Source organism: Falco rusticolus, chromosome 10 (genome assembly GCF_015220075.1).
Source record: "Falco rusticolus isolate bFalRus1 chromosome 10, bFalRus1.pri, whole genome shotgun sequence".
In the NCBI taxonomy this organism is placed as follows: domain Eukaryota; kingdom Metazoa; phylum Chordata; class Aves; order Falconiformes; family Falconidae; genus Falco; species Falco rusticolus.
In genome coordinates this window covers 21,463,189-21,487,571 of record NC_051196.1, presented here as the reverse complement: position 1 = coordinate 21,487,571, position 24,383 = coordinate 21,463,189, and the positions used below count along the sequence as shown (strand labels likewise).

General features: G+C 40.3%; 1 protein-coding gene across 1 annotated transcript in view; it reads right to left on the bottom strand.

Moving 5' to 3' along the window:
- Positions 1–469: 469 nt before the first annotated feature.
- The window catches only part of RPRD1B (regulation of nuclear pre-mRNA domain containing 1B), a 29,039-nt gene continuing 5,125 nt past the window's right edge, over positions 470–24,383 (bottom strand). The window contains exons 4-7 of the mRNA XM_037402121.1: positions 18,276–18,388; positions 16,342–16,468; positions 15,166–15,341; positions 470–2,989 (exon numbers count right to left, since the gene is read on the bottom strand). Coding sequence (XP_037258018.1) covers positions 2,840–2,989; positions 15,166–15,341; positions 16,342–16,468; positions 18,276–18,388 — 566 coding nt within the window. The 3' untranslated portion in view covers positions 470–2,839. The remainder of the gene's footprint in view (positions 2,990–15,165; positions 15,342–16,341; positions 16,469–18,275; positions 18,389–24,383) is intronic.

Below are 24,383 nucleotides of genomic sequence, written 5' to 3'. Positions count from 1 at the left end.
TCCTGCTGCGACAGCAGCTCTCGACGCCTGCACAGGAAAGCCAGTTTCCCAGCTTCCAGGTTTGGCTTTCGTTCATTCCTTTGTATTTTTTTCAAAAGTAATTATTTACATGTCCTCCATATAACCTAAATTAATTATGAATTAAGAAGCTAGTCTTCTGTATCTGATGCCTCTCGAATCAGAGGTCAGCGCAGGGGAGCATATTTCATTTTTGTTCATTGCAGTAATCGCCCGAGACACCTGCATATTGATTTGGCTCATAAGCTGTCAGAAAGCGTAACTGGGACTTGACGCACTCCAGCGATCCTCCACATCTACAAACTCTGGTGTAAGGACTGTTCAGCAGCGACAGCTTCTGACTTTAGAGGACAAAACCCCCGAAACAAAGCCCATGGTGTGCCAGGGCAACACCTGCACTGGGGGGGGGGGGGGGGGGAGGGGTGGGGGGGGGGAAGTAAAACCACTACTATTCAACGACACCCTCTTTATTCAAAAATAGATATCTATATGACATTTCAGAATATACTGCTGTCACAAATGGCAGCCTATATGTCTAAATTAATTCCTAAATCAATTCATATACAGATTTAAGCTTCTGTTAAAAAAAGACACACCTTGGGGAAATCTGTTTAACCTTGAGAGAACATCACCCAGTTCACCACATGCCCTTTGCCCAAAAAGCAAAACAAAATTAAAAACCACAGGACTTCATTTAAATTAAGCAAAATAAAACACACATACATATATTTGGAAAAAAAAATATCAACATTTCAATTAAAAAAAAAGACATACAACTCTCTCACAGAAAATCTGCCCAAAACAACAGCGTGAGATGTCAACACATTTGCCTAAATAATATTTTTTATGACAGCTTTTTTGTCCTATAATGGATATACATTCAGTCAATGGTCAAAATTAGTATTGGTTCAAACAGCCTCAGGGTAACTCCATAAGCTGAGGCAGGATAGCAATGAGTCTTTTGGTTTGGGTTTTCAAGGTTTTGGGGGTATGTGTGTGGGGGTTTGTTTTTCATTTTTGGCAAAAGCAGAGAGAATGTACAGTGCTTTATCTAAATAATGTTTGGACCATAAATGGCTGTACAATCAAACCAATTCATGGAAAGAATAGTTCTGCCACTGGAAAATTTCCTGTAAACTAAAACCATATTTCTTGCCTGGGCAGGAAGGGTACAAGGAGTTTTACAAAAAGGACAAAACGAAGTGTCAGTAAGAAAAGGAAGTGAGCTTCTTAACAGCTTAATGACCAAAAAATGCTGTATTATTTAACTGAAAAGGCTACCGGATACCCTGTAAAATAAATTAATGAGGACGCAGAACAAGCTTTGCACTTCTGTAGGTTTCCTCTCAGGTCTTTGACAACAGCAGCTTAAGACTATAGGGAGACACAAACACAGCACACCAACTAATTACAGCCTCTGTGTTAGAAAACCTGTATTACCAGATCAAGTGTTTCCAGAAACATAAAACGTTTTATAGTGAGAAGTGCTAAATTTAAACAGAATTGTTATCCAAATTGGAATGGTTTTCAGTGATCAGAGTCAAATTGGTTAGACTGAACACACAAACTGAAGTGTAACTACATCCATGGCAGCTAAAACATTAGCTAGCAACATAATGCAATTAAGAGTATTTTAAATTTGCCTTCCCCACCCCCACCCCTTTTCCCAATTATAAAAATCAACTCACAATAATCTGCGACACAAAATTAAGTACATCTTCCTAATATCTACACGCTTGAACATGGTAGATGTGTATACAGGATATGTGCATATATATATGGGTCTATTTTCTAAATAAATAAATATTTATACCACATTTAACTTCTGCGCATCAAATAACTTCACTAAAGCTATAGAGAGGATTTATAGAATAGTATTTTCAATGTAACCATCCTGAGAGTAAATCAGACTGACTGTCACAGGGATATCAACAGTTGCAATACACCATTCTAACCTCTCAGTTCATTAAACCAAAGCTTCTGTGACCATCTAATTTTGTATAATGAAGAGGAAAAATGTGGTATAAATCTAAGGCAGCTAGAACAAAATTTACTTCCACTCATTTAGGTAATATCCAGTTCTGCATTGCTCAGCAGAGTGTAAATTATGAAGCTATCTCTAATTCACAAAGAAAAGCTCTTATTTTTATTGCCTGTGGTGAGTTTCAATTTTATGTACATGCCAAATAGGAACTATGTTCATGTCAGTCCCACAGCAGCATGAGGAACTGTAGACTTAAGAAAAATATTTCTCTGGACCATTGCTCAGTAGATGCCTTCTACTTACAACGACATGGTACGGTACCTGCACATACACACACATCCCTACAAAGCCCACTAGCCACTACTGCTCTCAGAGATGAGGTTCAGAAACCCAGCTAAAACAGGCAAGACTTATTCAGAAATTATACAATTCTTTTACAGAGGAAAAGTATTATATGGTCAAACTTTCGTTGAAAACTTTCCAGGTAAGTATGTACATGATTCTCATGACTTTTTTTTTTTTTTTTTTTTTTGGGGGGGGGGGCGGGGGATGGTAACAAGTGCTAAGAGCAAACAGCAACTAAAAAGTACAGAAAATGAGAAAAGTTTGCCTATATGGACTATCCCTGCTCCCTTTAGAGCTCACAAAAACTCACTCTTCTTCCTCCCCTCAACGTGAGCGAGTGTACACAGAGGGTGAGCATGAGCAGTCAAGAGGCTGAAAGCAGGGTCTGCAAGTTCCTTCCTACTGTAGGTCTTGGAAGACTGGATTTCCAGTCAACACCAGAGTCTTCTTACTTCTGCTGGTAATAATGGAAACTGGGGGACACCGTTTGTTCTAGTCTGTTGAAAACAGGTCACCAGCAGACGGCAGAGGTGCCAGACCTCCTGTGACATTGGGCAGCAGTGACAGATCTGGAAGGCTCTGGATGTGGGATTTCAGCTCCTTGCGGACCTGGGTTACCCGAGCAAGCTTCTGTTTATATTCCTGAGGGAAAGAGACAAGAGAATGAAGATTAAGCACAGGTTAATTAACAGTGCTTTTAGCTAAGCCAGGAGTATTTTCCAGGTGAGGATTCTGAAAGAAGGTGACAAGGTACTGTTTTTCTGAGCAACTGCTGGCATTACTGAAGACTCTGTCATCTGCACCCAAATTCACAGCCTGTCCCCAGGCTTCGGCATCCCTAAACCACTACTCCTGCCCTGTGTTACTTTTAACAGAAGCTATGTAAAATACCCCCAAACCTACACCCACTGGGGCCCGTTGGAGTATTTGAGAGAAGTGCCATTATGTAGTTGCTCCATTCCTGTGTTCTTCCCCAGGCTACTGACTTCCACCCGCTGCCAGGGCGTTCCTCACACCTCTACCCAGAGAGGCAGCACAGAGCTATTACTACTACTGTGCTGCCAAGTATTTTTTTTTCTCCACACTGGATTAATTTTGAATATTTAGATAATCCAATTTTCCCTTTCAAGTCATTAAATCAAACCTAAATTTTGGTTGTGAAACCAGAGAGGTTGGTCTCCTCTCTGAGCTGTTAGACAACTGGTGTCAGCAACCACAATAAATGTACCATGAGACTGGCATGTTAGCGAACAATACAGAAATACGTGTACGATCACTAAATGTCAACCAGAGAAAGACATATCCACACTGGGTTGAAACAAGCAAAATACATACACTAAAATTTTCAGAATTTTATTACAAAGGGAAAAAACCAGTACATTCTAAAATCCCTGACGAGGAAATTTTCAAGCAGTTTTTCCACAAATGAGGTCTGGACTGAGCATTAGAAGCCAAGTAAGAAATATCTATCCATCTTCAGAAACCTCCACAATCTAAGAGACACCAGATAACAGTGAATAGTATTTCATAAGGAGAAGACAAGAGGAAAAGTTTGCACCCTGAAAATGCAAGAAAGAACCGTACCTTGTCAAATTACATTTAAAGGCCATCTAAGAGTACACCAACACACATCTAAGTTATCCAACACAAAAGATCAATTAAAATTTGATGTTTATGTAATTTTCAAAGCTTTGTGATTCTAAAGATCTAAGCAACAGTCACAGAAGACAGCTATTGAATTAACCAAAAACCAGTATCACATAATTTCTTTTGAAATGCACCAGTCTTTACCCAACTATCCAGAGCATATTTTTCGTGGCATCTCTAGCATGCAGGAAAAGAAAACAATGAGCTTAAGAAAAATCATACACAGAATAGGCTTCCATACAGCCAGTTGTAACATTAACTTTTCATTTCTTAATTACCTGGCAAAGAGAACAGTTTACTAGAGAATCTAAGTTCATCTTTGAAGATCAAATAAAACCAGGCACACATTTAATCAAAACATCTTTCTGAAGTTTACAACTTTAATCCAGTCTTTCTAACCTCCTCAGTGATGGAAATTCTCTTTACCTTCTCTAAATATCAAAGTACAGCAGTTCCTGCAGGGTTACAAGCAATGAGTTTACACTCTCTGTGTTTCATTTGTTTGAATTAGAACAGTGAAAGCAGCAGTCAGTTGCAACAGCTCAGAACAGCCCTATGCCTGGAATGGCTACATAAACATATTCCATGAACTTCCTGCCAGCACCAAATAATGTCCTCTAACAGCCCATTTCAAACTTCAATCCTTTTATGAGGCTCAGTGAGTTAACACACCATCATAACCAAACACTTCTGTTAATGTACATAGGATATATACCGAAATAATCAAGTTCAAACAAAGCCCTAGCAGCTTCATAAACTGAAAGGTACTGCTCTGAAGCCTAGAGGAGAACAGCAACAAAAGAAACCCTCAGGGAAGATACACCTATTAATTTAGGATCTTGAGGATTTGTTTTGTTTTAATGGAAGACAAAGAATCAGGATCAAAATAACAATGCACCCCATATCCCTAGTCATACCATTTTGGGAATACAAGGAAATATATAGGGAAAGAAGTCAAAGTCACATTATGAAGACAGAGAACAAAACCAGGAAGACACCCCAGATTAAGCATGAATCCAGAATAAAAGCAGATAAAGAGGCAAGCCATGGAAGTACTGTATTCCGACATGTGGCGTACTTCTCCAAGAGAAGATGGAAGCCAACGCTGGGGAAAGAGAGTGATGGTAAATGGAGTGCTCTGCTCAAGGCTGGCACGTCACGAGTAACATGAGGCAGGGAGACCGCAGAACACCAGCTCCTGCGTACATGGGATAGAGACGACTGCAAAACTATTTATTGTATTATTGCATTCCAAATGCTTACAGACAGAAGGTGAAAGAGACAGAAGGATTCAGAGGCTGCTTTTCGCCACTGCAGAAGACTGTCTTACAAATAAATAAATAATTAATAATTCAGGACATTGTCAGGGAGTGATGAGTATCGAGCCAGGAAAGAAAAATGAAGTGCTTTCTCAAGAATGCCAAACTCTGTCAAGAGTGAGTATCTGCAGGGTTGTTTGGGGTTTTTTTTTTTTGCTGTAGAAATTCTTTGTAAACATAGGAAAGAAATCAAGAAGGGCAAGGCACCTGGCAAGTCCAAGTCTGATAAATGGGTAGAAGGTGCAAATTCCAAGCATAAGCCAAAAAAAACCACTCTTAAATACTGCTTGAATTGCCAAGATCCATGCACAAGAATCCTGTAAAGAACAGGTACAATGCCATGTTTACCTCTACAGGAACACTAATGTCCTGCCACTTGCAGAGCAAAACCGACAAGAGGACCAGGATGTGCTATTGCTAGTGAATCATCAGTGCTAGGACATTATGTTTTTTTAGCTGAAGACAATTTCTGTGACTATTACAATTGTATAAGATGTAAACAGTATTTCTTTCCTGATAGAACTATTTAGGGGAGTGAGAATCTTTCCAATGCCTTGCTTGATAGCCCACTGCTGAGAAATCACACCAACAAATGAGGAACCACTAAGATATATGCAAACCATACTTCTGTTTCGGTTTTTATGCTATGGCAAACATACAGACTTAGAACCAATTCCCCTGCATATTAACAGCAGCAACCTGTTCCCAGATTTACAAGAGCTCTGAATGTTTAGGAAAATACTGTTCTCAACATATGCTCAGTTTTTAGGGATACTCCACACTGAGAGCTACATGGAGTACTGATCTATCAGAAATACCCTCTCCATTTTAACAGCCTTTTGTACATATATGATGACAAAGTAAAAACCAATCAGGTCACTCTGAGAACCACATCTGTTCAATTCTAAGCAAGTTTACCTTACTAATAGGTTAATGCAGGCATTAACTAGTCCACAAAAAAGTTTTTATTAAAGCAGTGAGGCCTAAATCCTGTCTGTTAAATAAAAAAAAAAAAAAAAAAAAAGACAGAGAGGAAAGAGAGATACTTACAAGGAAAAGGCAGCAACAGCCACAAAACCATTAAAAACTCTGGCTCAGAAAAACATCACTAAATTCAGGAATGCAAACAACGTTTTAAGGGAGTAATCCAGGAACTGAGACTTCCTAGAAGAGATGAACACTTGCAGACAGATTTGATAGACAACGCAGACTATGTTAGAGAACTGTCTCCTGCATACTTAATGCTTTCCATCTGCTCTGGTACCAAACCGTACTGATTCATGGCACAGCAGTAAAGAATGCGAGGGACCGGATGCCAGAGCTAGGACAGGGAGTGCTGCCTGCACTAAGGCACCTGGCAGGAACACCCACCAAGAACAAGGCAACCATCCGAAGACAGGCGATTGAAGACAGAGCCCGGAGGCAGCTTGTCACTTCTGGGTGGCTGCTCCCAGAGGTGGAGAATTCTGAAGTCCTGCTGCAACATGGAAGAAGCGCCTACCAGGGAGACTTAATCTGTTGTATGAAGTGCAAGGCACATTTATTTGTACTTGCCATTTGCACTATTCGGGAATACACCTCAGCTCTGCTCAGGAATATGCACAAGCACAGAAACGTAATCCCCTCCCAGGCTCAGGGGCTTTTCTTTTTCCACAGAGTTGTGGCCATATCCTGCAACAGAAGACTCCAGATGCAGGTTTTATGGGAAACCATGTTTTTCATGTAGCCCTTCACATGCTTTGAAACTGCATCTTGTAGATTTTTGCATAAGGTCCCTCTGTTCTATAAAACCAAAAAAATACAAAGTGCACTTAAAATAAACCACTGCAGTCTGAGGTCTTAGTTTGTAGTCCATGTGTCTAGCTAATTGCCTGGCTGAATAGTAGGCTTTCATTAAGATTAATAGTATTTGGATGCTATCTGCTTTTTTTAGACAAAATAATGAGATCTTTACTGTAAGCAGGAGTTTTAGGATGACACAGAAAAACCTGGCGCTGTGCCACACAAACGCTTTTGCTAATCAACATTCCCTTTCAGTATGCAGCATTCTACATCCACAGTGGCCAAGTGAGTTAGACACGTAGTCCTTGAAACAAATGCAAAATCAGAATTAACACCACTGAACGAATCTGGCAGCAGTGTTTCATTCAAAAGAAGCCTTGCCTGAACATGATAAAACTGACTGTAATCAATATGACAGGAAATACATTCTGAGAACTGCTGCATGGCTCAGTTCACCTTGTCAAGTTACACATCACAGACCTCATTTTATTTTAGCTTAGAATTTGTACTGGACACTTCCATTCCTGTGCTGGGTCAAGCATTAACATGCTGTAAGTCATCACAGCAATTGCATCTACTGAAAAACATCCAGTTAAGCATTAAACAGAATGTAGAAAGTGAACAGGAAGAGCAGACGGTCTCAGTTTGGATATGCTGTAGCTTGAGCCAGATGTATGGAAGCAAAAGACAGCAGAAACTGGGGGAAAACATGCACCAGAGGCTTGACTGAAATTTGAAAAGAACATGTACTGAAGTGGCAGGTTTGACAGTAATATGTTTATATGGTCATGTAAAATCTGTTTTAAAATATTAAATACACAACACTACTATAGCAGGTTGATTAGGCATTCCTTAGCTTTTGCTTCTTCCCACTTAACCTATGCAGTCCTCATACAAACATGTTAATAAGAATGCCACAATGACAACATATTTATAAGAAATTACCAATATGAAGGGTGTTGGGAGAAAATTATCAAAAATCAAAAGCTTCCTAAAGCAAGGAGAATCGAGTTCTTGCTCAGCGAATATGTGACCACCACACATAAGCCCTCATCTTATATCCTGACAGAACATTTAGACGTAGCACATCAAAATTAGAACATTAAGAGTTTTTTTGTTTCTTGGTTTTGGGGTATCCTCCCCGCAATGTTGCTCTTTATTATTTAAGCAAGCAAGGATTATTATTATTCAGCATTTCCAGTATATATACACCTAGAGGACCACCCAGCACATTTTTTTTTAAGCATAGATGATTTCTTAGATAACTTATAAAAAAGCCTACCGTTTGATTTCAGTTTTGTGAACAACTCCATAGAAAAGATGCCCAGCTTGCATGCTACATAGATGTTCAACTCTGCCTCCTACCAGGCTATTCTTTCTGGCCTTTTCAAAAGTAGTTCAAAATTCCCCTTCTCTAACATAAAGCATGCCAAGCGTATCAGCACTTTTCTCCTGCCTTCAAACCCACCTCCTTCCACATTCTCCGAAGTGTCACGTTTGAATAAACCCAGTTTTAAAACTATATTCTATCCTGTATTTCATATCATATAAGCATAAATCAATCTTCCCTGCATGACAGAAGGCGGCACTGGTCAGTGTGCCAGGCAGAATTACTAACAGTTCAATTGGTGAGGGGGGAACAGCTTTCTCCACATCAGTTACAACCACGCAAACCTGATAGAAAGCAAATTTTAAAGAGTCTGTTTGCAAAACAGATGTGAATTTGCTTTGTAAAGAAACCCTGGAGTTGTAGAAATAAAAGTAGTCTTGGTCAGAAGGCAGCTGACAAACATTCACACAAAACTCAAGAACCAGAAACAGAACACGGACTTACTATATAAATAAATATCCACAAACTTGCTTCTTTCCATGCAAATTCAACTGAACACAAGTGAGAAATCAGATACATTTAAGGCCTGATCCAGAACCCAAAGTCCTCTGAAATAGTTTGTCTGGAGACTGGCTGGACTAGGACATATGTGCTACTTTGAAGATGACCTGCACGTGCTCTGGGGCAGTTAGGCAGCTGCACCAGGCTGGCAGCCAGGCTGCCCTGCCCTCCTTTGCCAAGCAAACCAGTGCAAGCCCAGCACTGCACAGAAACGGCTTCTTGGCAAGGCAGCCAAAAACCTGCCAAGAAGAGGGTAGAAAAGTCCACAGCTGCACAGTGCATCATCTGTGTCCTGACCTCCTGACTGCAGGAGCGTGTGTTTTAGTGCCAAGGGGACAGAATATTCTCCAGCACCTGGCAGAACTCAAAAGCAGTGGTGCAGTCAGCACAGCAAATTCCTGGAGGGGTTCTTAACAACCACATAATCAATTTGCCCCTGCAAGATATCAGTCAACAGAGATGGAAACACCTTCCATTTTACAAGTTCAGTACAACACAACTCCCCTCAAAAGCAAAGTGAAAACAAATGCTAGCGATGAAGTCAGTTCTCTATTTTGCAGCAGCACTAAACCAACAAACCTGAGGTTTTTATTCAATGCATCTGAAAGATGCAGTCCATAAATCAATGCTTGAATAATACTATTTTCCTAAAGAGCTTCAGTTCATTTTCATACCTTAAATTTGTTCACAGTCTTCCTCTTTTAAATTTGACATGGCTTCTTTTGCAGCATTGCTCATCATGCTTCACCAGAAATGCTGTTTCTGCTTCTGGCACAACTACATGGTCTGAAACCGTAACTTGCCTCCTTGGTCTTCTCTGCTTAGGACAACTTGAAGTTATCCAATGGAAAAGTTGGCAAGAGGTCTCTACAGAGCATGCCTCCAGCTGCTGGAGATGCCTCCTCCTCATGTACCAGCCTTTGTGACATTGAAAAGCTCTCTCAGAACTGGCCCAGGCTGCCACTGTACAACAGGGATGAAACCTCACTTCATTTGCAACATATCCTTCCCACACTGGGGGGGTGGGGGACGGAACGCGACACAGTAGCATTTGCTTGATGTTCACAACAAAAATCAACATTTAGGGCACAAGCAAACAGCTCCATATTCACCTCTCCAAGCACCTTAGTGCTTTTGATTGCTATATACTGGTTCACTTCAGTAAAATGCACAAAGACATATATTCAAATTGGATTATTTTTATTTGGTTTTTTTTTAGTATGATTTCTCTTGCAATACTACTGTAATTATGAATGCCTGCAAGTACCTACAGAGTGAAAAAATTACACCCTTGCACTGTGCAAAGAAACAGAGCTGTGTCTTGAGCCAGACGCTGCACAACAGAACCAGATTCACTATAACGTTAGTTTATTGTATTGCTATGGAACAGCCTCCGCTCCTGTCCCACACCAGAGGCCAGGACTGGCTCACAGCTGGAAACACTGATGTACAGTTAGTCACTTTTTGCCGTGTTAATCAGTGGTTCAGTTTCACAGACCTGAGCACACTTTGCCTGGGTGTTCCTGTTCAGGATCCTCTTGCCCTGCCCAGGGTGTGGAGCAGGAGATCTCTCTCTGCTGCCTCATCCCCACAGCTGTATCTCCTGGTGCTTCCATGCATGTAAAACATTGACATTTTTGTTTCCTGGCAGAAAACCTAAAACTTCATCTCTTGTTCCCTACTAAACCACTGAAAGGAACATACCATAACCCAAGAATTCTCTTCCGAGAGGAAAGCAGCAGCCAGAAAGTCATACCAACTGTGACATGCAACAAAAAACTAAGCAGTGGAAGCAACACAGCAATAAATTGCAAATTAACCCACTGAACTAAGTGTATTTCAAGAAAATGCGTAGCGCCGGGCAGTCCAGAAAACCTCAAGAGAGACTGTACTTCATCCTTCAGAGACGCATTATAAAAGAGGGTTTGCAAATTTATAAGGGCACAGCTTTAACACCTTATTAAAGGTGACTTGAAGTGATGAATATTAAAAGCCACCAACATCTAAAAACCCCCACAGCTCTCAGCAGGATTCTAAGTCACAATTTTTCAGGTGCAGTCAATAATCAGAAATTCTTCCCTAAACTGAATCTTAAATACAACATGTTCTTTATATATATATATACACACACACACATATTTGTATGTATATATACATATCCCCACATACAGACCCTATATACTTTAGCATGTTCCTCATGTCACCTTTTACAAACGCAGGTACAGAAAACATTTGGAGGTTATGGGGAAGAACTCAGCATCACTGACTGCAAGCCAAAACAGAAATTCTGAATGCACATTCTCCTCTTCCCGCCCTCCCCCACCTTCTCCCCATTTGATTAAAATAACCCTCCCTCCACTTACTCCAAATTTTCTATTGTCAGTAGTTATCTCAGATACCCACACAGCTTCCACACAAGTTGCCATTTTCTAGCTGTACTTTCACTTAGTTCTTCCAGTCCCACCTACTCAGTTGACTTCATTTTACAGTCAGCTGATATACCAAGATGGGAATGTTCTCCCAGTTACCTCCTCTCTAAGTTTTAGTTTTCACATGAACCGATTCCCTGGATTTTTCTACTTGCCTGCCATGTATGCTGGAAGAGTGCACTGACTTCAAAAGACAATCCTTCCCCTTGAAGTTCTGCAGACTCAGGTGCTGAAGGACAAAAACCCTCCCCAGCTGATTGTAATTGTAACGGGTAGCAATGGCCAAATGTTAACACAAATCAGAGGATTTTCACTGGAAGTTAAAAACTGTCATATCTCACATGAGCATATCTCATTTTTATAGAAACACCAGTTCTTGTTTCTATGCTGGTCTCAAAACAGATTTTATTTCCTGACACACACTATTATGAAAGTCTAGACCAACCTCTGATCCAGTCCAGGCCATGGAAGATCATACAACGGCAGCAGTATCAAGCCCACAACTTCTGACCGAGATGAAGCACCATTAAAAGTCCAGCATTCAGACACTGAACAGCAGAATCCACCATACCTTTCAGTAAGTTCACCTAAGGAACATTTACCCTTAGAAATGTATGCCTTGCTACACGCTGTTCAGCATCAGCTTTGGTCCAGCTGATTTAGCCCTGCAGCAAACTGCTAGAATTAAAGGAATTCTGCCTTCTCCTTCCAAGTGCTTTTAGACTACAATCAAATTATCACAATCTTCTTCTCACACACAGACACACACCCTCATAAAATAATCCTAATTATTACACTGATTTTTTTCAATTGCTACCCTATAAGCAGAGTTTGTCCAACGTTATGACATCCAGGCTCTGGGCTAGCTTTCTCCCTTCAAGTTACCAGTGCTCTTAGCTCTATGTTGTTCCAGTCCTTACGCCAGCCTGTATCAATGCTGAAGTGTAATTCATTGTCCAAAGCCACCTTCCTCAGCATATTGCCGCTTAATTTAACAGCTTTTCTGCAACTGATGACAAGAGCTCTGTGTCACAGGGTTTTGACATTGCAAAATACTTTGAGCATTAGCCCACTCGACATAAATACACTGAGTTTATTATGTTTTGACAATCTGCTGTGTTTCATGGCTGATAGTATTAACAGGATTAGTGAACAACCATAGCTCTTTAGACCGCAAAAGCTGCTTTTCAACAGATGCAGATTAGCTACTTTCACTGCCATCATACTGAAAGACTTTGAGTAAATAAAATACAAAAAATATCCAGAATTATTTCCAAATCAGACATTTCCATTAAAATAAAGCCCTGAGTCATATTACTATCAGAAACCCCCTTCCCCAACTAGTAGCCTCGGTTAGCTTAGGATAGTGAAGGAAACGATCCATCTTCTATCTAAAAATGACATCTCATCTGAGAGTCAGGCACCTTACTTCACAAGAGAAAAAGCTTACTTTCAATAGTACCAAAGAGTCTCAAAAGATACCTTGAGACAGCAAAGCATACAACAAGATGACATGTAAAATTAGATTGGTTTAAGTTATTTTCTTATTTTGGTCTTTGCCTGAGTAAATGTTTTGTTTTTTAATACTTTCTTAATTGCTACAAGGATTTCAGATCCTTTTATTAAAATACTTATTAGCACTACAAAGAAAAATCTAAGTTTATCAATAATGTTACTGTGAGAACATCAAAGGCTCAAACAAACCTGATAAGCAGATATGGCCTGCCATATCTGTAACCAATGTCTTCCACTATTTATTAACCCTCTACAACTCAAGAACAATGGAATGCTTTAATCAGGCAATACCCCTCAGCCAAGATTTCACATTAATACTTAACATGAAGGCATAATTCATATTAAAGAGTGGCATTTCCTGCAACTAATTTTAGACTTCTACAGTACTAACACGACCTTGTTTCAGCAGAATGACAAAGATGCTAACCTAAACAGATACTTAATAGGATCCATGTATTTAATAAGGTCATTCTCTAGTTTCCAATATATTAAAGAATGTATTTACACTTGAAAAGTGAGCAAGCAACCTGTCCTGTTGCTATCAGCCGGATTATTCCCATTAAAGTAGCTCAGCCAGTGAACCACTTAATTTTGATTACACTTCTGCCTCTGCCACAGCTACAATTTTCAAGTAACATTCCTTACCAAAAGGATATTTTCCAAAACAAAAACCACCACCATTTTCACATTTCAGCTAGTGCATCAGACATTTAACATTGTCGTTATAAATTTCCTAATTTCACAGTCTCAAACCAGGCTTTTTAAAACACTGCTCTGCAGCATTTTGCTACACCTATTTATTGCCTTTTTTAAAAAAGTAAACAGCAATACATCTATCATTTTTATATATATATACATACAGAGAGAGCGAGAGAGAGACATATGTATTTCTGCTAGACAGGTGCCCTTTTTTTCAGCAAGGAAAAAAACCCACCAAAAACCCTGACTCAAGATTTCCACTAGTGTTCAGAAAATAAATCGGGGGCCAAACAAGAATTGGGTTTATGGCATCTTTCATTATCAATGTCTGAAAGTGCCTTTTAATAACTCAGTCATAAGACAGACACTATGCTTGAGGAAGTTAAAACGTTAAAGCTAAACAACGTAACAGAATTATTAACTATCCACTCTAACTTGGAATGCAGAATGAGCATTTGTCTCACTGATTTGGAAAAAGGATTGCTCTGGAAAAGCAACATGTTCACAGTCACAAGACACTGAGAAACTCTAACATAAACACACATGACAAAGAAAACACTCAAAGTGAAATTTACCTCAGAACAATGTTGCCTAGCTGTCAAAGAATTAGGTTTGTCATGACAGTAAACAGACCCTGCAATTGCTACAGCACAGTCTCCTTCCAGAAGATTTTGTCCTCTACAGCAACTCATGTCCCACCCAGCAACAGCTGCTCATAATAACCAGCAGCCGACAGCAGAGGAAGCCCTTAATGTGCCGCCGAGGGGCCGTTTAACAGATGGCAGAGTGACATACAACCACAATCATTAATTAAACTTCCACACGAGTCCCAAGATGCAGTGCTGAAAGAACTTCCACTGAGAAAGAACGCTTCAGATAAACGGCTGGCTGCTGCAGCCTCTGCACACACTCTAGGACGTGCAGCTGGTGCTTGTGTCCAGGCAGTGCAGCCTCATTTTAGTGTCCTGCCCTTCTTGTTCGAGGGAGCTATGGCAGGAAACGCAAGTCATCGTCTTTCAGTATCAGCCCAGTCTACACCCCACCACAGAAGCCGTAGATAAGAGTGGCTGAAGGATGGATACCAGAAGATCTTGTTTACACTGCATCCCCTCATCAAGCAGGGGCTGGGAAGGCAGACGAGGGGCACCCAACCATAAGGAAAAGAACAACAAAAAAAATCCAACCAATCAAAAAAAATCTCCAGCTAATTATGGCAAAGGGAGGCTGATTTTTTGGAAACTGAGATTTCCTAAAAAAAAAAAATAGGGTAAGTCTGAAGAAACTGTTAGGTGAGCCTATTTTTAAGGAGTACGGAGTTCCGGGCCTTCCATGTTCACATGTATTAAAACACACTAGACTGAACATCAGAACAGATTTGCTTTCTCCAAACTGTTTACACTGCTTTCTTACCTCTGTTTTACTCCAAATGTAAACACCTAGTATCATCTCTCTTGAGAGAAACACATAGATAAGGAGTCAAGTGGCAGCATTTGGCGAGACAACTGGCTTTCTGGCACTGGTGTAATCAGTACTCACTTCTAGCTTCTTCTCCTTCTCTGTTAATACATCCTTCTGATTCTGGGTGTACTCGATCAGCATGCGTGCCAGCTGGCGACGGTCCTCCAGCTCTGCTGCCAGCCGGCCATTGTACTCTGCTAGTAACAGGCATGCTTCGTCCACAGTCTTCGAAAGACGTTCGGCTGCCTCTTTGTCTACACACAAAAGCGTTGGGTAATTTACAGGACAAAGTTTATAACTTTCTGTCTTTGACAGAAGGGCTACAACTCACCAGCCACACACAGAGTAATATCTCATTCATAAATACACTTCTACCTTGACAGCAAAGTAAGAGTTCTTATCACAGGGATATAAAGGAAAGAGGCAGGACTAACAACCCAGCAACAGTGTTTCTTAGGCACTGACAGGACTTACTGCATTTTATCCTTGCAGAGATGTCAATGATTGGGGGGCAATACAAATCTGTGAAGTTAGCCTCTATGAACAAATGAAACTAACATTAGGCTGTATTTTCAGCTAAATAAATCAGGCAGTTTTCACATTTAAACATTGTGTGCACTTTTAAATTCCTATTTTTGCTGAGTAACTCCTGATGTATCAATACAAGCAAACACGAATTGCACACTAGTCTCCACAGCCAGGATACCGTAAGAGTATTTTATAAAGGACTGACAGGTCATAACGAGCTCCAAATTAAAACTACTTCCAGGAACATGAGGCAAATCAGTTAACCTTTAAATGCTTCTATTAAGATTACTCTTCAAGTACAATTCAAAAGTCCATTTAAGCAAAGACTGACAAACTAATGGGGGGTAGCCAAGTTTCCTTGTCCTGTAGCAATCAAGGGGCATGTACTTAGCACAGTCTGATAAAACCCAAAAACATCAAACAGTCAAGGTGCTCAAAACCAAACACACCCATCTGAGAACTCTGGCCCTCTTTCCTTCACATTCCTGCAAAATGTTGTTAATGCTCTCCAAGTACAAATGCCTTGCTCCAAGCCAAAAAAATGGAAGCTATGCGAGTTTCATCTTCAATTCTCCTTCATAGGATTGATATCTATTAATTACACAAGAGCTACAAAACAAGGACACAAAAGCAGGAATTCACTCCACCATACATTGTGATTAAAGAAAAAGAACACTTCGATTTCTAAGTTATTCTTTCACTCTAATTCATCTTACAGTTTCATACCTGTAATTTTCTCCAGTAATGAAACATCTTGAACTTCCTGAGGCAGGGAGGCAATTTTTTGCCGCACTGTTGCATCTCCTGATGCTGCATTTTCCAGGTCTTGTAGGGCTTTGATCAAATCCTCAGTCTACGAGACAAGTTAGCCAACATTAAAACCAGGGAGCTTTTATGCCATTTCCTGTGGATGTGGCCTCTTCATATGAGGTCACCCACCTTTGAAAGCAACCATTTTTAGAATATTTTCTTCAAGAGATTTTTAAACTGTTACTTCCTAACACAGGGATTAAGATTACAATATCCCAGTGTTTAGGAACTTATGCATAATTACAGTAGGATCATCATTTTCAAGACTCTACAGTGGAAGAATTCTCATTCCAATTAAGAGAAGTGACCATTTAAGACAAAGCTGAAAAGTACACAACCACACAAGTCTGAGAAACAGCCATCAGCTCTTTGTGTTGCATCAAGTGGGACTGTATCTTTTAGCTGAGCATCGCTGACACTGTCTTAGACAAGCAGAAGTGTACGTGCACCTTTTTGTTCTTTTCCAGAAATGCATTCTGACACAGGAAAAACAAACCCCAAACTAAACTTGTATCAGTCCAAACAAAACTGTGTCAGATTTCCATCTTTGTAAGATTTAGAATTTTGTAACTGGTTACACCTACCATAAACTTTGATGACAGTGAAAGCTGTCCCTGTTAAAGCAAACTTTATATTGTTCTGATCTTGCAAAGCCATTGCTCTCCTCGCTTAGCTCAGCTGGCTCTTTGGAAGCACACTGCAACTAAAATGGACTCCACTGCATCCCCTCAACTTCATCTCTCAGCTGGTTTTAGTACATTGAGGAAAAACGTGTCAGTTTAATTGAATACATTCAAAATGTATCCTAGCTTAAAAAGGATGTGGGTGAGGACAGCCTTAAGAGGACCTCCCCTGACACATGGTATTTCCCCCTGCTAAAAAAAAAAAAAAAAATTAAAAAAAAAATAAATAAAAAGAGACTCCTTGGTCTCCAGGAAGAAAAAAATGTTGTTTCTTTGTTTTAAAAAACACTGAGGTTTTAATGGGAGGTTTTTGAAACTGGAATACTAGCCCTGGAAAAACCATCACTGATGTTTAAACTACATTCCAATAGTTTGAAAACTAATAAAAACACTGGAAAAGTTTTAAATATTTTTTTAATCTGAAAAATAAAAAAGTCCATTACATAATATTTACTACTATTTTGCAAACTGCTAATGATTTCCAACAGCAACAAAGACAACGCTTATCATCAAGAGAAACCATAAGCTGTAAGGCATCTGGAGGTAAAAACAACAAAAAAAACCCCTCACTAATTTCCCTAACAACTTATTTTTATTTTTCAATGTTTACAGTCTACCAGATGGATGGTGTATTTTTTTATCCATTTTCAATAGACAATGGTTTAACATATGCGCATTCTGTAGCCTCAAAATGGTCAGAATGATCCTCTATTTCATTCCTGCTATTTCCATGCAACTAATGCATCAGCCTCAAAATAAAGTCTTCAGAACTGATTTTCCTAACCAGCTCCAGACAAATCTATCAAAGGTTGAGCTCTTTAATAGCTCACGGAAAGAGATGTCCTACAAAAAATAATTAAGTTTTAACAGTGTTACAACTTTGGGTTTGAGAGATTACACACTGATCTTAAAAAATTTAAAATATGGTCTGTTCTTCTAACAGTCCTTTAAGATTCGTTACAGGTAGTACTACTCAGACCTTGGTTTAGACTACCTGAAATCACAGTGGCTCAACACAAAAAAAAAAGAATCTGTTCCATTTCCCATGGACTTCTCCACCCCCAACTGAATTGCTCCATTAAAGCATTTCACTTGTTGGCAGCTCCATCTTGTGGCTGTACCACACAGGAGGGGGCTTCCAGAACTCCCAAAACCTGCCCCACATACCAGCAGCGGCCCAGCACTAGGGTCTTGGGGTGAGTAGCTCCCAGGGTAATCATCATCTTCCTCCTCCTGTATTTGCTGAAAAGTCCTCTTTAAAGACTTCTTCTCCTCTGCAACTAAAGACACATATAAGGAACTCATTTGGATGCTAGATCTGCCCACCTTAACTACCTCTACTTCAAAAAAATTGTACCAGATACTCTGATGATTAAGAGAGGGATCTCTAAAGAGAGGGATGACCACAGATGGATATCATATTCCAAACACTCAAATGCAAAACAGCAATAAAAGGTTGATTTTGCCCACACATGTATCTCTGTACACACAAGTACAAGGACAGAGTCCTCTTACCAGCAGTGTGCACTGTATACATACCACGTGTCCTGCACTAGAAGTGGGAAAGGCAAGTGAACATCCTATTTGTCAATAAATGGCAGGTCTTCAACCCTGCTCAGGCTCTCTGGTTAATACCATGTATGCAGGTGAGGGTTTCTACCAGTGGAAATGAACCACTGGTGCCAAGATACACATGGACAGAAGAATTTCAAGTATCTTTCTGCACCACGTATATGCTCACTGTGGTCCCACAATCAGCTGAACTGCTAGGTATTCAATCTTCCACTCTTCCATCAAAATAAAGTTTCACAGAGCTGTCCAGAAGTCTAAAACTCTAAGATGTAACAGCAACAACAGCTATGAGCACAGCATGATCCAATCCACAAGCAGGTAACCTAAAACACTTCAGAAATAAGGACTTCAGAAAGCAAGACAGTGTTGGTTAAATGAACCTTAGCATAGCATACTTTAGCTTGAAAGGAAAGAGACAAGTTTATTTAATGAGTCAGAAGTCTCAATGCAGCCTTTGACCCAGTTACAGAACCTTCAGAAGAAGACAGATCATTCTTCAGACTCTCCACCAAAATTAAGAGCAGCCAGGGAAATTTATAAGAAAGCTTTGGGCAGAGCCTTGAGAACATCTCTTCAAGGGAATCAAGTCTTGCCAAGATAATCATGGAGTTCAAGGGAAAAAGCCTGTATACACATTGATTCACAGGAAAATCCAAGATTACTCTTGATTTTAAATGAAATCAGTCTGCCCAACTCTAATGAGGAAGCAAACGGAAAGGCCTGTCCTTAAATGCTGAAACTTGCCTGCCTTGTCAGAGGGCACATATATCAGAAAAAAAATAAAAATTTAATGGAGAGAAAGTGAGAGATGCTGGATATCCTGATTGTCTACCTTGACAAGGTAGACACAAATGCATCTGTTAGAGAACAGATTTACTCGGGAGAAGACAAAGAAGCACAGAAAGTTACCCTAAACCAAATGAACTTTTGAGGTATGCTAGAGCAAAGCTATCTAGGCTAGAAAAAGGAACAGTCTAAGTATTGTATATATACGACTGATGCAACAAAAGTGCTTGATAATCTGACTGACAAGCCAGTAAGACACGAGATCAACAAAAGAAGTGGCTGCTGTCCACTGAGGTCTGCAAAAGACACAAGCTGAGTTGAACCAGAGATGTGCAGATGACAAAATGGCCAAAGAGAGCATTTAAAGTTACACAGCCCAATACAGTGTGCCATCAATATTTATCACTTGTGTGTACTTGTAATTAACCAAAGCTAAACACAAGATCATCAATAGAAGAATGCATGGCCACAGCGTGCACACAAGGGAAAACAAGAACTGGGATTCAAACTGCTGAAGAGCTATTCCTGCTGTGCTGCCAACTGGTCTACCACAAGACACAGTATTACGCTTGCTTACTGCTCTAATGTAGAGCATTCAGAATTCATTGAATTTTCCATCTGAACAAGACCAACTGAATTTGATTGAAAAAACTCTGAAGATAGGTCCATGAACATCTGCAGTCTTAAGCAAGAGTCACTAGCTGGCCTGCCTGGCAAGAGGCACTCCCTGAGCATAGGAATGGCCGCTGATGAGGCAAAGTGGCCAGCATAAAAAGGAGCACAGACGAAAGAGTCAGCTTTGAAGTAGGATTTTGGGCATGAACAGTGTGACAAATGTGGACTGTTACACTTTTCTCCTTGGCACTGGTCAACAGGGTCAGCAAAAAAACTTAGTTGAAGAATCCTAGAAACACCATCTCCATTTCATCAAAACAGAAGAAAAAAAAACATACACATTTTCAAACTCAAGAACATATGGTAGAAAAGGGCCCCTGAAAGGAAGCAAGGCATAACTAACACACCCTGACTGCGCAGCTTTCAAAATCTCCTAGCCAGAAGTAATTTAACCATCGCAACCATTCTGAAAAAGCCCATCAAACCCAACAAGAGATGAGGAACGCAAGCATAAAGAGCATCTAAAACTGATCAGAATTCAACAATGGCACGTAACACACACCTTCTGAAACAATCCAGATATGCTTGAAGAACATGGACAGCTTCCAGGTAAACCAAGAACCCATTCCTGACATGGACATAAAAACAACAGAGAAGCCACTACCAGAGATGAAGTCAGCTTCATCTTCAGCCAGCTCTTCACAGTTCAGAAATTGAACTACACCCTAAAAGCCTTCAAAGACCAAAGCACTTTTGTTTCTCAAAAATGACAGACAATTGCTGTCCTAACAGCTTTGCAGCAAAACTCCAGGTTGCCGTTATCTTGTTGCAGTGTCCAGAGAGACTTGGAACAAGTATTTCCTCACCACCTTTCCAGTCTTCAACACATTGGTTGTGGTCTGAGGTAGCTTACAGTGCCAAAGGCCTTAGTGATAAAGTATGAGTTTTTCCTGTAAGCTGACAACACAGGCGATCTTCCATCTAGGGTGTTCACCTTTTTGTTCTCATCTCCAGGCGACTGCTTTTGGAGGTGAACAGGCCTCTCTGATTCAACTCCAGGCTCATAGGCACAGTAAAGAAAAAACAACTGTGGAATCTGCATACATACATTCCAAAGGATAACTAGAAGTTTAAAACTTTGCTCTGTTAAAACCAGTGGGTTTGTGTGGGCTTTTTTCTTTAATCTCAAGGCAATATAAAATTATCTTCTCTCATGAGAATTTGGTTACATTAATCTCCTCATTCAAGAAGCTGCCATGACATGGTAAGGAACTTCCCATGTTTGGGATAAAAAAAAAGGCAGATAATGCCTTTCACTGGAGGGAACTGTTCCGACTTTTCTAAAAATAGTCCTTAATTCACATGAGGATTTATCAGTCTTGGTGCAGCTACGTCATGTGCCTTTCCTGACAATTAAGCATACAGTTGTACAAGTTGCATGAACAGAAACTTCTGTCTATAGGGAAACATGCAAACAAATACCATTTAACAGCTACTGTAATTCTAGAGTAACTGGCAAACCTGTAAAACAGGGGGTTCTATTTCTGAAATTATATAGGTACCTGTTCACTTGAATGGCACACCAGCTAAATTTAAGTAGGTTTTTTATGTGTTGGCAGGGCTATCATCCTCAATCAGGATAACAAAAAATAAACCTCCCAAAACTGTAACTAAAACTCAACTTTTGTAGGCTGCAGGTTCCAACCACCAGGAATTTAGCAGCTTGTGCAAGATCCAAACAAATTTATATGAAAGACACTTTTGGAAAGTGATTTAGGACAAAATACTGAAAACAACAACAAAATAGACAGTTTTCCCACAGAAAACAGAAGACCATCAGAAAACATCAGAAGACACAGAAGAACAAAATAAGACAAACTTAATTGCCCAGTGTACTCCCCAACTGTTCTAACCCTTTGTGTCTTTAGGGGTAGATTACCGATGGTTAAGTTCTCATTACAACACACATTTCTTAGTAGCCCCTTCTAGGTCAAGCATAATTGGAGTTGGTCTGCTCCAAAATTATACCTAGTCCTGTCCCCAGGTGCCTTTATTTCACTTATCCTTGGAAGCATCCCTGTCTGCTCTTGTCTCTTGGTTATGTGTATGAGTCTGACAATGTGGCCAGGGCAGAGGAAAAGCCCTCCCAGATGTTTTTCTCCATATTTTAATATGGGTCTGACTTCCTGTGCCAGAATTTGCAATATGAACACACCAGAACAGATCAGTAGCAGTTCAGTTCTGTGTTCTAGTGTGATACTCCTACATCAGAGCACACTCAAGGACTTCCTTCAACTGCTTACTACAAAGATAATGAAAAGAAAACATGTCAGCTACATAGCTTATATTACCTAAAGGATTTTACATCAAACTTCTACAGACCTAAGCTTTCCCAGGTTTTAAGATAAATGGGTCGTTCTTCTCTTCCCTACTGCTTGCAAAAAGAAACATTCTAATAAAAATGAGATTAATGAGAAAGCAAATGCAAGTTTAATGAATACATTTAGAGTTAAACCAATACAAGATACCCATATTCAAAAGCTTATTTCAGGTATATGCATATTTCTTTAAGGAACCCAAGAGTCTGTAACATGGTAGCAAGCTGCACCACTGAGGAAGTCAAAACCAGGGAATATAATGCTTGGAAAGGGCTGGTATGCTTTCCCCTCTGCCTCTCTGAAGGGAAAGCTTCATTATCTGTGCAATCAACTCCGCTCCACAGCAGGAGCTTAGCATGTGCCACCGACTGAATTATTATACATTTACCCAAGGCCTTGCTACAAATGAAACAAGAAATAAGTTGCGCTGTTGAAACATGCACCAATAAGTTTTAAAGATGTCTGTCTTCACTGATACAGGACTACCGTGGTTACAGTGGGTTAGAATTAATTTTCTTCTTAGTAGCCGGTGCAGTGCTGTGTTTTGGATTCGATGTGAGAACAAAGTTGATAGCACACTGGTGTTCTTGGTTGTTGCTGGGTAGTGTTTATACTGCATCAAGGGCTTCCCAATTTCTCAGGCCCTGCCAGCAAGAGGGCTGGGGGCAAAAAATTGGGAGGGGACACAGCCAGGGCAGCTGACCCGAACTAGCTAAAGGGATAGTCCATACCAGGGGTCCTCAAACTTTTTAAACAGGGGGCCGGTGCATGGATTAAGTGGCAGGAACTCATCTGTGGCTGCTTGGTTTCCCCCCCAACCCCTGGGGGGGGGGGGGGGGTGGTGGGTCTGTAAATACCGGGGGCCGGATTGAGGACCCTGGGGTGTGTGTGCATCCAGCCCGTGGGCTGTAGTTTGAGGACCCCCTGGTCCATACCATATGACATCATACTGAATGTATATATAAGCTGCGGGAAGGAGAAGGGGGAGGGGGACATCAACACCAGCACAGGACATTGGGCATTAATAGCATTTTGTCTTCCCAAGTAACCATTATGAGTGATGGAGCTCTGCTTTCCTGGAGATGGCTGAACACCTGCCTGCTGATGGGAAGCAGTGGATGGATTCTTTGTTTTGCTTTGCTTGCGTGTGTGGCTTTTCCTTTACTCATTAAATTGTTTTTATCTCAACCCACTAGTTTTCTCACTTCTACTCTTCAATCCTCTCTCCCATTCCACTGTGGGGGGAGTAAGCAAGTGGCTATGTGGGGCTTAGTCGCCAGCCAGGGTTAAAACATGACAAGGACTCTGCTTTATTTTGGAAAGTTTCACAACTCTACATGTAAAGCGGTACTCTGCCACACAAGCAAAGCCATCCTTTTCAGAAAGCAGCATCTACCAGCCCAGAAATTTAAGACACTGCAATATGAAAAAGCTATAGAGAACAACCTGCGTAGATTTGTTGCAATTCCTTAGGCTGAAGAAAAGAATACTCATCATCACAGCACCAGACACTTAAGGAACTTTAAAATTTTGTTTTAATGGCACATCCTTGCACCAATCTACAGACACTAGTACTACCTGTTTCTCAGCTGGATCTACCTTGGGTGTACACAAACCCAGGAAGTCAGAGTGGTTTTGGAGGAGTGGTGTACTACAGTTTTCCACATTTATGATACACATTATATCTGTAAAACACAATACATTGTCGATCTCGCTTATGTTCACCTGTTTGAAAACAGAATAGAGTAACTACAACAAAACCTTCTGCAATAGTTGCCCACCAGAAACTGGACAAAAAAATTTATTTTAGAAATCCACAAAAACCCGATGTGAAACTAGCATTTACCATTAAGAAGCTGACTGGAAAACAAGTCAGACAAAACAAGGAGAAAAACCTCAGGAGAACTCCGCAGAGTTTTTCAAT